General features: G+C 40.4%; 1 protein-coding gene across 1 annotated transcript; it reads right to left on the reverse strand.

Annotated features, from left to right (window-relative positions):
• Positions 1-635: 635 nt before the first annotated feature.
• Positions 636-5,258, reverse strand: LOC147634355 (putative serine/threonine-protein kinase PBL7). Its single transcript, XM_086805665.1, has 5 exons — positions 5,066-5,258; positions 3,951-4,282; positions 3,676-3,865; positions 3,011-3,387; positions 636-869 (listed from the first exon to the last, which is right to left on the reverse strand). The coding sequence occupies exons 1-5, from the start codon at positions 5,256-5,258 to the stop codon at positions 636-638; spliced, it is 1,326 nt and encodes a 441-aa protein (XP_086661791.1).
• Positions 5,259-13,840: the final 8,582 nt, after the last annotated feature.

Consider the following 13,840-nt stretch of genomic DNA (forward strand, 5'->3'; position numbering starts at 1 on the left):
TATATCTTCCAACGTTGATTCACATATCTATATCAAGATTTCTATAAGTTTATCTATATCAAGATTTCTTTCATAAATAATCCACTTTTTTAACGAATAAAAGACAACAATATGTTTCTTCAGGACAACAAAAGATCATCATATTTTGACAATAACACAATGTATTCTCAACACAATGTATCTTGTCAATAAAAGGATTGAGTGAATAAAAGGATTATAATAATCTAATCTATCATATTTTGCTGCCTTCATATGCAATCGTTGTCTGTAGTTGACTAGTTACCTCACCACCATGAAAGAGTGGGAATTGGGACTTTTTCAAAATTACTAATATCACAATGTCTACCTTTGCAAAAACTCTCAGACTAAACACGTTTTAGGAGTCTAGATGTGTTTCGAACTCTCAGACTAAACACGTTTTTCTGATTCTTAAGATTTGTCCAAACAAGATCTTCCAGCCTACTACTAGAAGACAGTCTAACTGCTCGAGTGCGCAAATTACCAAAACAGCACAGCTCGAGTATAATTTTTCCCATGTCTAAATTTTTTCATCAACTTAAGATTTGTACTTGCCATGCCTATTATACCAAATTTGCTTCAAACTTTCAAAATATATCATTTGATCCACTCGTGTCTCAGGCAAATATTCCTGCAATGCAAGCTCTCATGCTCTGCTGGTTCTTGAGAGACAAATATTCCAATGTACTTGCAACTTCTGCAATTGACGGCCGTGCTTCAGGGTTCTCCTCATCAACACACCTCTTTGCGACAGATAAAGCCTGAATCAAGTCCTTGCTTGGGAACCGACCTTGCAGCTTTGGATCAGCCATTCTTAAAAAGTTGCTTTTATCATTGAGGAGATCATGTGCCTGCAAATGAGAAAGCGTGCCCCAGGTTGCCAGAGAACCAGATTTTGATAATGCACTATGAAAGACAAAAGCTGGCCCGCTATCATCAAAACCCAACTTGAAGGTTATATAAGTTTTGCACATCAGATTTCTCTAGTGTAACCAGTAAACATAGACATCAATGTCAGCGCTAGTGTTCTGGCAATTAATGAGATATGACATACGAAGGAGTTAATGTTCTTGGAGATGGCTCTCCTTAAGTATATCTTGCTGTTTCATATAGTCCCCATCTATAGAAGCTGCTAGCTGCATATAGTCCCCATCTATAGAAGCCCTAAAAGCGAAGTCTGTCATGCAACGCTGTCACCTTTAGATGTTCTTACAGCTTCCAACAATCCGTATATAGGTTGTACGGTGTCCCTATGACAGAAAATCTTCGCATCTCAGCTGCTGTGGGACCATGCGTGTTAAGTTGCTTATGGTAGATAGCCTTGGGTGCCCAATCCCGCTGTTGTGGCGTCTTTAAGGCTGACATACACTGCAAGGTTGCAGTCCTCCAAAAAATGGGGGCCAGAAACTAGATGATCCCAGCTTGGGAGAAAGCTTTAAGCAATGATTTGTGCATGTGCTATTAATTCATTGATCGGCTTGGTTTGTATTTCATATCTAGTGTAAGGGTGGGGACCATAGTATAAATTTGAGATTTTCATAAAATTACCATTCATTTGGTAACATATTCCAAATTTTGAGTTACAATTTGGTAATTTTCTAGATCTTAAAGTTTCCAAAGATCTCTTCATTTCTTTCATACATGCTAGATGTTGTATGAGTTTCAAAAAATTAAAGCTATTTCTATGAGTTATTGAGAGAACTTGAAAAAAATAGCAAGATATTATAGTGATTTCTACTTGGTGAGCCTCAAGTTATCAATTTGAGCCTTGTTAAGCATGCATCATATAGGCTTATAGAAAAACCCTAATGGTAATTTTTCTTAAAAAATAAGTTATCATTTGGTAATTTTTTACTAATGCAAAGTTACCAAATGGTAATCATCAATCTAAATTAGATCACAATTTGTAACTTCTTAGTCGTTTGGTTCCAAGGTGGTTACCAAATTTATACTGTGGTGGGGACTGGGCGTTGAACTCGTAGCCACGAGCTTAAGTCTTTTGATCCCTTGAACTCCACAATTGCTGTGCTTATGTGCATCTTGCCATTACCATCCCTGCATGGACCCTAATAACTTTGGCCATGGTCCCCGTCTATAATAGCTGCAGCAAAGCTGTCATATCATAAACCCTAAAAGGCAGGTCTGCTTTACGACCTGCAACTGATTCTCAAGGAAACCTAGAACTGTCAGCAGTGCATACATATCCTGCTGCTGCTGTCCATACAGCTAGCTCAGCAATCTTTGCATGACTTGAACAGTGTCCCTACTACAAGCAAACTTCAGCATGCAGATCTTTGATACAGCCCCTGCGCTGCTTTGGACCATGCATGTTAAGTTGCCAACTCTTGTAATGTCTGTAGCAGTTTGCAAATCAGCTAGAAAATGGGGGCAAACCAAATAATCACGTCTCCCGTCTGTTGTTTATATTATTTCATTAATCTGCTTGGGCCTTTTTAAATCAAGTGATCTGCAAACGTGTTCAGTCCTCCACAAAATACAATCAAAACAAACTGAGCTCGAGGTTACTAGAGTTTCATGAGACCTACACCTTCGCAGTCAGACTTACTAATTTCGTGAAAATTACTAGAGTTTCTTGAGATCTCCACTTGGATGCATCAAACAGGAGTCTGCACATCAATGACCTGCCCATCTCCTTACGTGATGTACTAATGCCAGACAAGGCACACTGGGTAGAACCAGTGAATAGGCTTCCTAAACATCTACGCCCCTAAATCAGCCTAGGAGAGGACTTCCTTCTGGATTCAAGTAGAGGATGAATAGACTTCGTTAATGTCTACGCCCCTAAATCAGCAAGGGACAAGACTTCCTACGGGATTGAAGTGAGAGCCTCTGGCTCCTTAAAGCAGAAGCATGGTGCAGACAGACGCATGTAGATTCCACCATTTTCTCCCATATCACTTTCACGAAAGCACTACAATTCATTTGTAAATATGTTAGTAAAACGATCAAAAGCACATTGTCAACTTCTTACCCAAGACACTATAGTCTGGTAGCCATGTCTTCTTTCAACCATGCTCGCTCGTCCGGTGATCAGCTCTAGTAGCACTACTCCAAAACTATACACATCCGAGTGCCGACTCAAGCGACCAGTCATCGCATATTCAGGTGCACAATAACCATACGTTCCCATGACACCGGTGGTACCATGACCCGCTGGATCAGATCTAGCGAGGCCAAAGTCAGACAACTTTGGAAGGAAACCCTCACCGAGAAGAATATTGGATGGCTTCATATCCCGATATATAACTGGAGGATTTGCAACGTAATGTAGATACTCCAGACCCTTTGCTGCACCAGCAGCTATTTTCAATCGTGTGCTCCACTCTAAGACTTGGTCAGCTGCAGAACCTGCATTAGTAGAGCCCACATGTCATAAAACTGAACAATTACAGAGGCAAATACATTCTTCTCACGGTTCAATCACAAAGTGGCAAACGTGAAAACAAGACAATTATGAAATTGTTGAATACGTTGGAAGATTCTTGGCTCCTTTTAAGACCAAGAAATCATCTTCTTCAAATTCGTGCATGCCCATGAGCAACTTACACCACGATTCCAAGTTAACGGGATGGGCAAAAGAACAGAAGTCAAATATATTCACCTTACCACATTATTCCGAACAAAGTAGGATCTCACCATGCAATCTATCTTCCAGGGATCCGAGTGGCATGAACTCATACACGAGAAGCCTTTGATCACCATCAATACAGTAGCCAACAAGCTCCACAAGATGTTTATGACGCAAGCGACTGAGCATAGAAAGCTCGACCAGAAATTCTTTATTCCCTTGAGTTCTTTGCTTATCAAGCCTTTTGATTGCAACAACCTGCAAAAGCTACCAATATCACTCACAGATACCTTCTAAAACCTTAAACCAAGCATACAGAGTTGCTTCTTTGAGAAGTTCCAACCTGACCATTCAGTATGCCTCTGTACACAGGCCCAAAGCCACCCTCACCAACCAAAAGTTCTGACTTATAATTTTCGGTGGCAGCTGCAAGTTCCTGAAAAGTGAAAGGATGTGCTTCCACATCTTGTACAGGCAGGTTCTCATCCTCAAATTCCCTCTTCAGAACATCTTCAGGTCTTTCATCTCTCGGAACATCATCTGGCCTTTCATCCTTCGGAAAATCTTGTGGTCTTTCATCCATCGGAACGATTTCTGGCCTTTCATCAGTATCAGTTCCCTCTTGTTGAAGAACATCTTCTGGTCTTCTAGCTGGAGGGTTGGATATGGACTTGTCTGTGTAACCCAAAAGAAAAGTGAGCCACCTTAAAAGCAAAGATATATCACATATTGGTGTATCTGATTTCAGTTCTCACTTCTTATTATCAAGCTGAATTTTTGAAGACAGGCATGGAAAGCTCTCCCATTTCACAATTTCTAAAGAGTTAACACTCCAATATCAGGACTATAATGAAGTTGCAACTCCGACAGACCGCAAAAAATAACTCAGTGCACACAAAGAAAAAACGACCGCAAAAAATAAGTCTCTGCAGAAATGCGGGATTCATTTTCTACAAAGGAATTCGTAGTGAAACTGCTTGTCATCAACAATTGAGACTGATATCCAAATGTGCTTGGCAGAGAAATCCAACAAAGTCTCAATTCTAAAAGTAATTAACATGTAAATAAATACTAATGGTGACATACATCTCGTTGCTAAATCTTATACCATGAACAGAAAATCAAAGACCTCATACAACGAATTGTAAACAAGGTATAATAAACTACTTTGGGACAAGTCTGAGGTGAGGCGTCATAGGACGAATCGTAAACAATTAGAATCATCATGCCCTTTCCGAAAGCAAGGTTCAAGCAGCATCAAAATCTATTAGGATTTTTCAAATACCGAGGGCAAACGAGCAGCAGAAAAATGCTGAAAATAACATTTAAAAAATTAATACAAGGACATTGATATTTAACCTGACAAATACCAAGGGGATTGACATCTCACCTGATTGATGAGAAAGTTTTATTGTTGGCAGCACTTACACCGAAAGCAATATTCAAGCAAGACCTAACCTGACTGGACATTGATGTCAACGCGTTTCGATGGGCCCTTGGTGGTGGCAGGCTTTGACCGCCTCTTCTGGACCTTGGTGGTGGCAAGATTGGATCCTGTCCCTTGGCCCTCTGTGGCGGCAGAGTTTGACTCTCCCTCTGGAACAGCAACTTGTGTATCTCTCGATCCGAAACAGCAACAGTTCAAAGCCATGTTCGTTTACGATTACTGAACAATCATTAACCTGTAAAGCAACGATGTAAACATCGTTAAGCCAGTTAATCAGCAACAATGTGATCATTGTTAAACCCTAAAGGCTGGTTTACCAGCAACAAGGTAAATGTCATTAAACTTCAAATGCAGGTTAACAAGAATTAATTAAGTTTCAATTAACTGCCGGTCATCAACCCAGCCACAAAGTAAACGCCATCAAACTCTGAGTGCCGGTTAACCAGCAAACTTAAACTCTACATGCCAGTTAACATCGTTATCAGCATCAAGTTAAGCGCATTTAAATTCTAAATTGCAGATTAACGAAAAAGAGGCTGAACGTCATCAAAGTTCAGAGTACCAACAAGGTGAACATGCTTTTCCTTCAAATCGCCGGTTAATCAACAAAAAGATGAACATCAATAGCCGATTAACCAACAACGAGGTTAACATTATTAAACTTCAGAGGATTATATCATTAAATTTTCCGCATGCCGGTTAACCAGCAACAAGGTGAACATCTTTGAGCTTTCAACGGACGGTTAGCCAGAAAGAGGGTGAACGTTATTAAGCTTCAGAGTACCAGTTAACGGACAAAAGGATGAACGCTGTAAAACTACAAAGTTCCGGTTAAGTCCAGAAACAGGGAAAACATCGTCAAACTCCAGCGCAGGATAAGATAATCAGATCGAGGTGGGTTAAAGATAACAAACAAAGTTTAAAGATAACCAGAGGTGATTAAACCAAAGGATAAGCTGAAGCAGACAGGCACCTGAAGGTGGGCTTGAACTTGAAGGTCGCCAAGAGCTCAGATGACCAACTCAGGACAGGAAACGGAGTACTGCGTGGGGGCGCGCCGGCGCGTGTGTGTGTGCTTTTGGTGTGGAAAATGTGCACGTTTAAATTTCGGTGACGTGGACGAGCTCTTTTTTATACGCTTGGCAAAAAAAATTCCCAACAATTCAAAAAACCTTCAAAGTGTTCGCAGAAAACATTTTTCTCAACAATTCAAAAAACCTTCAACATCAAATTTATGTAAGTTTTTTCCTAAATTTTCAAGGTTTTTTACCAAAATTATAACTAAAACCCCTAAAAAACAAAGATGTTCACATCTTCTTAAGATATAAATACTACAAAAACATTGTTATAACAAAAAAATATCTTTAGATAATGTGGGACAGGGGGTGAACATCAATTATACTTTTCACCACGTGTTTTTTTATTTATGACCTCTTTTGACAAGATCTATGATAAATTTATATTAGAGAAGAGATTTTCATCACAAAAACAAACGTGCTTTCCAAAAAGCAAAAAGTGCTTTTCAAAAAGCAAATGTGCTTTCTTTGCTTTTCTCTAAGAGGACGAGATCCTAATGAAGAATCTATTTTCAGATAAGAAATTTGACTTTGTTAAGTGATTGCTTTCCACAATTAAAGATTTGCATATTTTTTGGTTATTTATAACATACCATGCCAAATTAAGCATGGTTGCTTTTCTGCATGCTAAAAATAACTAAAAAGCATGCAAATAACTAATTATGGAAAGCAAGCACTGAACACAGTGAGATTTCTTATTTGATCTCATCCTCTTCGAGAAAATCATGAAAAGCACATTTACTTTTTGGAAAGATCAGTTGCTTTTGTGATGAATATATCTTTTGTAATATAACTTTATGAACTCATTAAAAATCAAAGTCTTGCCTGCTCCCCACCACACCAACCCCCCTGCGCTCCCTCTGCCCACCCCACATCACCCCCACCGCCCTACCCCCTCCTCCCACAATCCACACTGCACCTCCTCTCACCTTGCGCCCCCCCAACTGCTCCTTGTACCCCCCTCTGCCCTCGGCCTGCTCCCCTCTCACACGGCTCCCTCCCAGCACTACACTGCCTCCCCTCCCCTCCCCCCCCCACAAACTCGGCACCCCCGCATTCCCACCCTGCCCCGCCCCGCCCCGACCCTTTGCCCCCCCACTTGTCCCACCCTCTCCATTCCCCACCCCTCCCCCCCCACCAACTTAACCCACCTCCCTCCCTCCCCCCCCCAAAAAAAGCTATGCAACCCCACCGTGCCCTGCCATCCCCCCCCCAACTTGCTCCACCCCCTCCATTCCCCGCCCCTTCCGCCCACACCCCCACCCCTCCCATTTATGGCCTGTACCTCCATCCCCCCTGCCCCCCCAACAAAAAAAAGCATCCCCACACCTCCTCCCCCCTCCCCCTCCCCTTTCCCCTCTGAAATGTGCCATTAACCACCCATTTCCTTCCAAATGTGCCACCAACCACCCATCTCCTCCCAAACGTGCCACCAACCACCCATCTCCTCCTTGCTCCTCCTCTAAATTTTAGGAGGTGCAGGGCAGAGTTGTATTCCAGAATACAGCCCTCCCCTAGAGCTCGAAAAAATGCAAGATTTGGAGTCACTATCTCATTTTGAGTTCCGGAAGCCGCCTCCTTCCTGTATTCTGAAATACGAGCTCTCTAGAGCTCGTATTTCAGAATACAGGAAGGAGGCGGCTTCCGGAACTCGGAACTCAAAATGAGATAGAGAGCTCGTATTTCAGAATACAGGAAGGAGGTGGCTTCCGGAACTCAAAATGAGATAGTGACTCCAAATCTTGCATTTTTTCGAGCTCTAGGGGAGGGCTGTATTCTGGAATACAACTGTGCCCTGCACCTCCTAAAATTTAGAGGAGGAGCAAGGAGGAGATGGGTGGTTGGTGGCATGTTTGGGAGGAGATGGGTGGTTGGTGGCACATTTGGGAGGAAATGGGTGGTTAATGGCACATTTTGGAGGAAAAAAGGGGGGGATGTAAGGCCGGGGGTTGGGCGAGGGGGGAGGGGCTCTATTCTGGAATACAACTCTTCCCTAGACCTTCTCAATTTAGAGGAGGAGATGGGTGGTTGGTGACACATGTGGCACTTTTGGGAGGAAAGAGATGGTTAGTAACATATTTGGGAGGGGAAAAAGGGGTGCAGGGGGGGGGACTATGATCATTTAATGATTGCTTTTGATGAGACACGTGATGAACTTATATTATAAAAGACATCTTCATCACAAAAGGAATTGCGCTTTTCAAAAAGCAAATGTGTTTTTTGTGCTTTTCTCAAAGAGGATGAGATCATAAAAGAAATCTCACTGCTTAAATGCTTGTTTTTCACAATTAAAGATTTGTATTTTTTTTTGTTATTTAAAGCATGTAAGAAAGCAACCATGCTTAATTTGGTCAAATTAAGCATTGTTGCTTTCCTTCATTCTTTAAATAACCAAAAAACATGCAAATCTTCAAATTGTGAAAAGCAAGCACTTAACAAAGTCAAATTTCTTATTTGAAAAATGGAATTATGATCAGGATCTTGTCCTCTTTGAGAAAATTACAAAAACCACATTTAGTTTTTGGAAAGCATGGTTATTTGTGTGATGGAAATGTCTTCATTACTATAAATTCATCATAAATCTCATCAAAAGCAATCAAGAATCATAAAAAGGACATGGTGAAAAGTATAATTAATGACATTTAGTCCCCCCGCATTATTTTAAGAGATTTTTTTGTTATAATATTTTTTTTTAGTATTCAATTCAAATTTAGAGAAGTTATCTTAAGAATTTGATTTAAAGATGTGAAAATCTTTGTTTTTAAAAAATAATCATTTTTATTTATGAAATTTTGATGTAAATTGAAGTCTTTGATTTGGTAGGAAAACAAATGATGGTTTTACAACAAATTTTTAAGATTTTTTAAGGTGAAATTTATTTTATGTCATGAAAGTGTAAAATTTTGAGTGGATTTTGGAACTTGAAAAATGTGTCACAGCAATTTGAAATAAAAATATTAGCAGCATTTCTTTGGCATGTGCATCACTCAGCTATCGAAGAAGAGAGAATAATCTCTAGAATTAATTGAAGAGCTAGAGAGACTTATGTATGGAGAGACTCAAGAAGCTTATATTGGTGTAAGAAAAACAAGCAAATGACTCCAATAAGAGAACAAAATGTGGAAAGAAAATGTTAATCAGCTCACAATGGGGATTATAATTATTGTCTTAGCAAAAAATGATGAGAGTGGATATCCCTTTTGATTCACAAAGATCATCAAAATTCAAGAAGAGAATCAAAGGGTATAGTCAATTGATGTTCACTAGTTCAAAACAAGCGGAGATGATGCATTAACAAGAAAGTATACCTAGAGATAATTAAGGCAAGCCCAAAGGGAAAGAAAATAGAGGACAGTCACCAATGACACATAATATCAATCAAGATGATGTGAAAATTCTTATTTATGGCTTCACTCGAAAGAAATCTAGTTACCTTCGACAACAAACCATACAAATTTTATGGGAGGAAGTGAAGGATCTTTTGAACAAGGAATGCTAGATCTTTAGATGTCACTTTTTGATAATGTATTTTATTTTCAATAAAAATGATGGTTTTATACGTCCAAATTTGCATGACTTTTTGAAGTTCAAAAAGTTAATTTTGAGTATTTAAGTATGAAATTTTAGTTTTTTTTGTATTTTTTAAGAGGTTCATTCTAAATTTTACCTCTTTTGGGCAAAAAACTAGCATTTTTGGAGTTTTTTGGTAGAATAAAAAATGAGGTGTAGTTTTGGCGGTTTAGGTGTACTTTCAAATGACCGACTGTTTGTAGCTATTTCGTTCAAAGTGGACTCAAATGCAGCTATTTCATTCAAAGAGGAATCAACATATTTGGCATAATGAGAGTTTTCTATGCTTTTTCTAGCACAAAGATTAGTGTAATGCACAATGAAATGAATACAATTCATAAAAGGAGATATACCTTTGAGGCTTTTTGCCACTCCTCCTTTCTTACCAATCATAACAGATGCTCCAACAACTAAAGCTTACAAGTTTTATTTCATCTAAAAATTAATATTCTAGAACAGTAACGATAAATCATGTGCCAATTTTTTGCGTTATGTAGGAAAATCACTGGAATAATGCCTCACTTATTTTGGAATAATGATTAATGAGTCCACTAGAATTGTGGTTGAAGAGCGCATGATAGTGGATATTTCTTACATGGAGAGTCATCAACCGAAGGTGTCATTTTGGCAGTTAGAGAGACAAACTTAAACTACAACACAACCCCCCCTTTGCGAACCCTCGTTTCTATCACTATAAGGGGTCAAGTATGGACATCATTACCAACGTCGCTACTATGCGTCATTTCAGAGATGCTCCAAATGATGGATTTTTTTTTGCATAACCAACGTGTAGTGCATTGCATAAATAATGTTCATGATGTCGCATAAGGATGCACGTTTGCAAAAAAACATTACATCGCATAAACGATGACAAGTATCGCCTAAGAGATGCCAACGTCTCTTTTACCCGATTAAAAACTGGCGCAATAAACTACAACACAACCCCCCCTTCGCGATGCTCGTTTCTATCGCTACAAGGGGTCAAGTATGGACATTGTTACCAACGTCGCTACTATGCGTCATTTCAGAGATGGTCCAAATGACGGATTTTTGTTGCATAACCAACATGTAGTGCATTGCATAAATGATGTTCACGACGTCACATAAGGACGCACGTTTGCAAAAAAACATTACATTGCATAAACGATGACGAGCATCGCTTAAGAGATGCCAACGTCTCTTTTACCCGATTAAAAACTGGCGCATTATTGTGTGTTTGCTCTCTCTCACATACACATTAATAGAGTACTCTCTCTCTCTCTCTCTCTCTCTCTCTCTCTCTCTCTCTCTCTCTCTCATACACACGCACATACATACAACATCAAAGTACTCATTTTCTCTCTCACCTCTCTCTCTCTCTCTCTCTCTCTCTCTCTCTCTCTCTCTCACACACACACACAATGTATTGGTTTCAGCATTACTAATGTAGGTGTGTCATATATATGGATGCTTAACGATAGGGTATGTTTATTTTCGTAAGAAACTATTGTTGTTGTCAGATTACTTTCTAGTAAGATTATACTGCCTGATAACACCATCACAAAAAATGAGGCACGAAAGATGATGATGAGTATTGGACTTGACTACGAAATGATCCATGCATGCATCAATAATTGCATTTTGTATCAAGGAGAGCATGAAAACAACATTCTCTATCCCAAATGTGGTGCATCACATTTTAAGGAGGGAGCAACACTTGTTCCTCAAAAGGTTCTAAGACATTTTACATTATCCACATGGATAGAGTACTATCCTTGCTACCCTAAACATTCTACCTAAAAGAACTAGTACAAGGTTTACCACGGCAGACGGGCAGGAGATCACATCTCTACACATGCTCAGTTCAGCATACATACCCAATGTAGTCACCCAAGAGCTTGAATAGGCTATTAGAGCAAAGCCACAGGAAGTACACACTCCCATAAAACACACAGGCCTAAGGGATTCCTTGGGCTAGAGCGATACGTCTTCCTAGACGACTCGGAATCTCATTGGTTGAAATATGTGGGAGCTGTGGAAGCACATGATCATTTTAATGAAATGTGGCAAAAGGAGTTTGCCAATAGTTCTCCTTTGGTCCACACTACCATCACACAACCATCAGAACCCACTAAACCCAAACCAATCCCAGAAAATATTTGCCACTCTGCATGCAAAAAACACGTAACAAGAAGCTAGCACTTGCGAGAAAAGGAAGCCAAAAGGCTAGTTGACGAAGAAAGTGCTAAAGCTGAAGAAACTAGACATGTGCCTAAGCATTTTAAGACCTTCCAGGTGGCCAACCAATTCGTCCAATATGCTTCAACTTAGAGGTTCGACAGTGGGCAACTTGGGACCTCATATGATAGTCCAACCAAGGTTAAGGAAATAAACTTGGCAGGCCCAAGTGAAGACCGGAGGCCGGTATTTATTGCAAAAGACCTTTCAAAAGAAGAAGAGATTGAGCTCATTGCCCTATTGACTGAGTTCCAAGATTGCTTCGCTTGGAAGTACACACTTGGAAGTACACAGGCATGAAAGGTGTACCCCCAGAGGTAGTCCAGCAGCATACCATTCCCATGGTTGATAAAGCCATGCGAGTCAAACAATGAGCTTCCAAATGAACCCAAAGTACTCCAAGATGGTCTACGAAGATATCAAAAGACTCATTTGAAAAGATGCAGGGGAGAAGAGAGCTTGAGCTCTTGCGAGCACACACACACTCACAAAACCCTAAAAGAGAACACACAAGGTGAGAGGCTGAAAATCTTCTTCTTCTTCACTCAACACTCAACACACCATATACAAAGATAAGAGTACACACCATATGAAAAGGTACTCAACCAAATACATACTAGGGTTCTCTATAGTGTGAACCCAACTAAATGAGCTGGCACTATAACCATTCCAGTCTCTAGAATGGTTGTCACACAGCCTGTCATCCCACTGATCGCATATCACCCATGATCTCACCAACCATGCCAGTGGTATAAGTGTGGGGCCTATCCCCTAGGTGGGTCATCAGTGTCCACCGCCTCACTAGATGAGCTCGATATCTCCACACTCCCCCTCGAGCTCAACTCCATCTCATGTACACCAAGTGAAGCCTTGAATCTGTGGAGCTTCTTTGTACCCAATGCTTTGGTGAAGATGTCAGTCACCTGATCCTGTGTGCTAACATAAACAAGGTCAACGTCTCCTGCCAAAACCTTCTCTCTGATAAAATGGTAGTGGACCTCTATATGCTTCGTGCGAGCATGAAAAATTGGGTTCCTGGCCAACTATATACTGCTAATGTTATCACAAAAAATGACAACTTGTCTATCCACTGATAAACCCAAATCTGCCAAAAGTAGCTTTCTCAACCAAGCTACCTCACATGCTGCCATAGCAGCACCTCTGTACTCGGCCTCTGTTGTACTGGATAGAGCAACCGTAGGCTGCTTCTTGCTACTCCAAGTCACAGCAGCACTCCCCAAAGAAAACATGAAGCCACTAGTAGATCTTCTATCTGAGATACTACCAGCCCACTCAGCATTTGTGTACCCATGTACACATATCTCTGTCCCAGTTTCATAAAATAGTCCACAATGTATAGTAGATCTCACATACCTCAGTATGCGTCTCAATGCATCCAAATGCGGCTTCCAATAGGAACCTACATAAACTGACTCACCAACCCAACAACATAGCTCAAATCCGGTCTGGTGATCGTCATGTAGATCAAGCTTCCTACTATGTGCCTATTCATAGTAGGATCCTCCAAAATCTCTCCTAAATTTGCACTCAACTTGCCATTCTGATCCAATGGCACTGAGATAGGCTTACAGCCTATCATACCATACTTGGATAACATGTCCAAGCCATACTGTCTCTGCAGTAATCCAATACCATGTGGTGACCTAATCACCTCAATGCCCAAGAAATATCTGAGCTCCCCCAGATCCTTCATCTCAAACTTCTGTCTAAGCAAGATCTTTACATCAAAGATCTCTACATCATGGTCCCCTGTAATGATCATGTCATCTACATAGATGACAACAAGCACAACCCCTCTTATCACTGTATCTCACATACAGCGAGAAATCTGCATTGGCTACATGAAAGCCAATAGTGACAAGATATTCAGAAATCTTGTCAGACCATGCTCTGGGTGCTTGT

Source organism: Cibotium barometz, chromosome 11 (assembly GCF_041138505.1).
Source record: "Cibotium barometz isolate CiBa-2024 chromosome 11, ASM4113850v1, whole genome shotgun sequence".
NCBI lineage: Eukaryota > Viridiplantae > Streptophyta > Polypodiopsida > Cyatheales > Cibotiaceae > Cibotium > Cibotium barometz.

Bases quoted from the DNA above. Each gene is read 5' to 3' on its own strand.
- LOC147634355 (XM_086805665.1), bottom strand. From the start codon at position 5,258: ATGGCTTTGAACTGTTGCTGTTTCGGATCGAGAGATACACAAGTTGCT. The intron at 3,388-3,675 runs GTGAGATCCTAC...CTACTAATGCAG, and splicing joins CCTGGAAGATAGATTGCATG to GTTCTGCAGCTGACCAAGTC. The intron at 870-3,010 runs GTAAGAAGTTGA...TCTCATTTGCAG, and splicing joins ACCAGACTATAGTGTCTTGG to GCACATGATCTCCTCAATGA.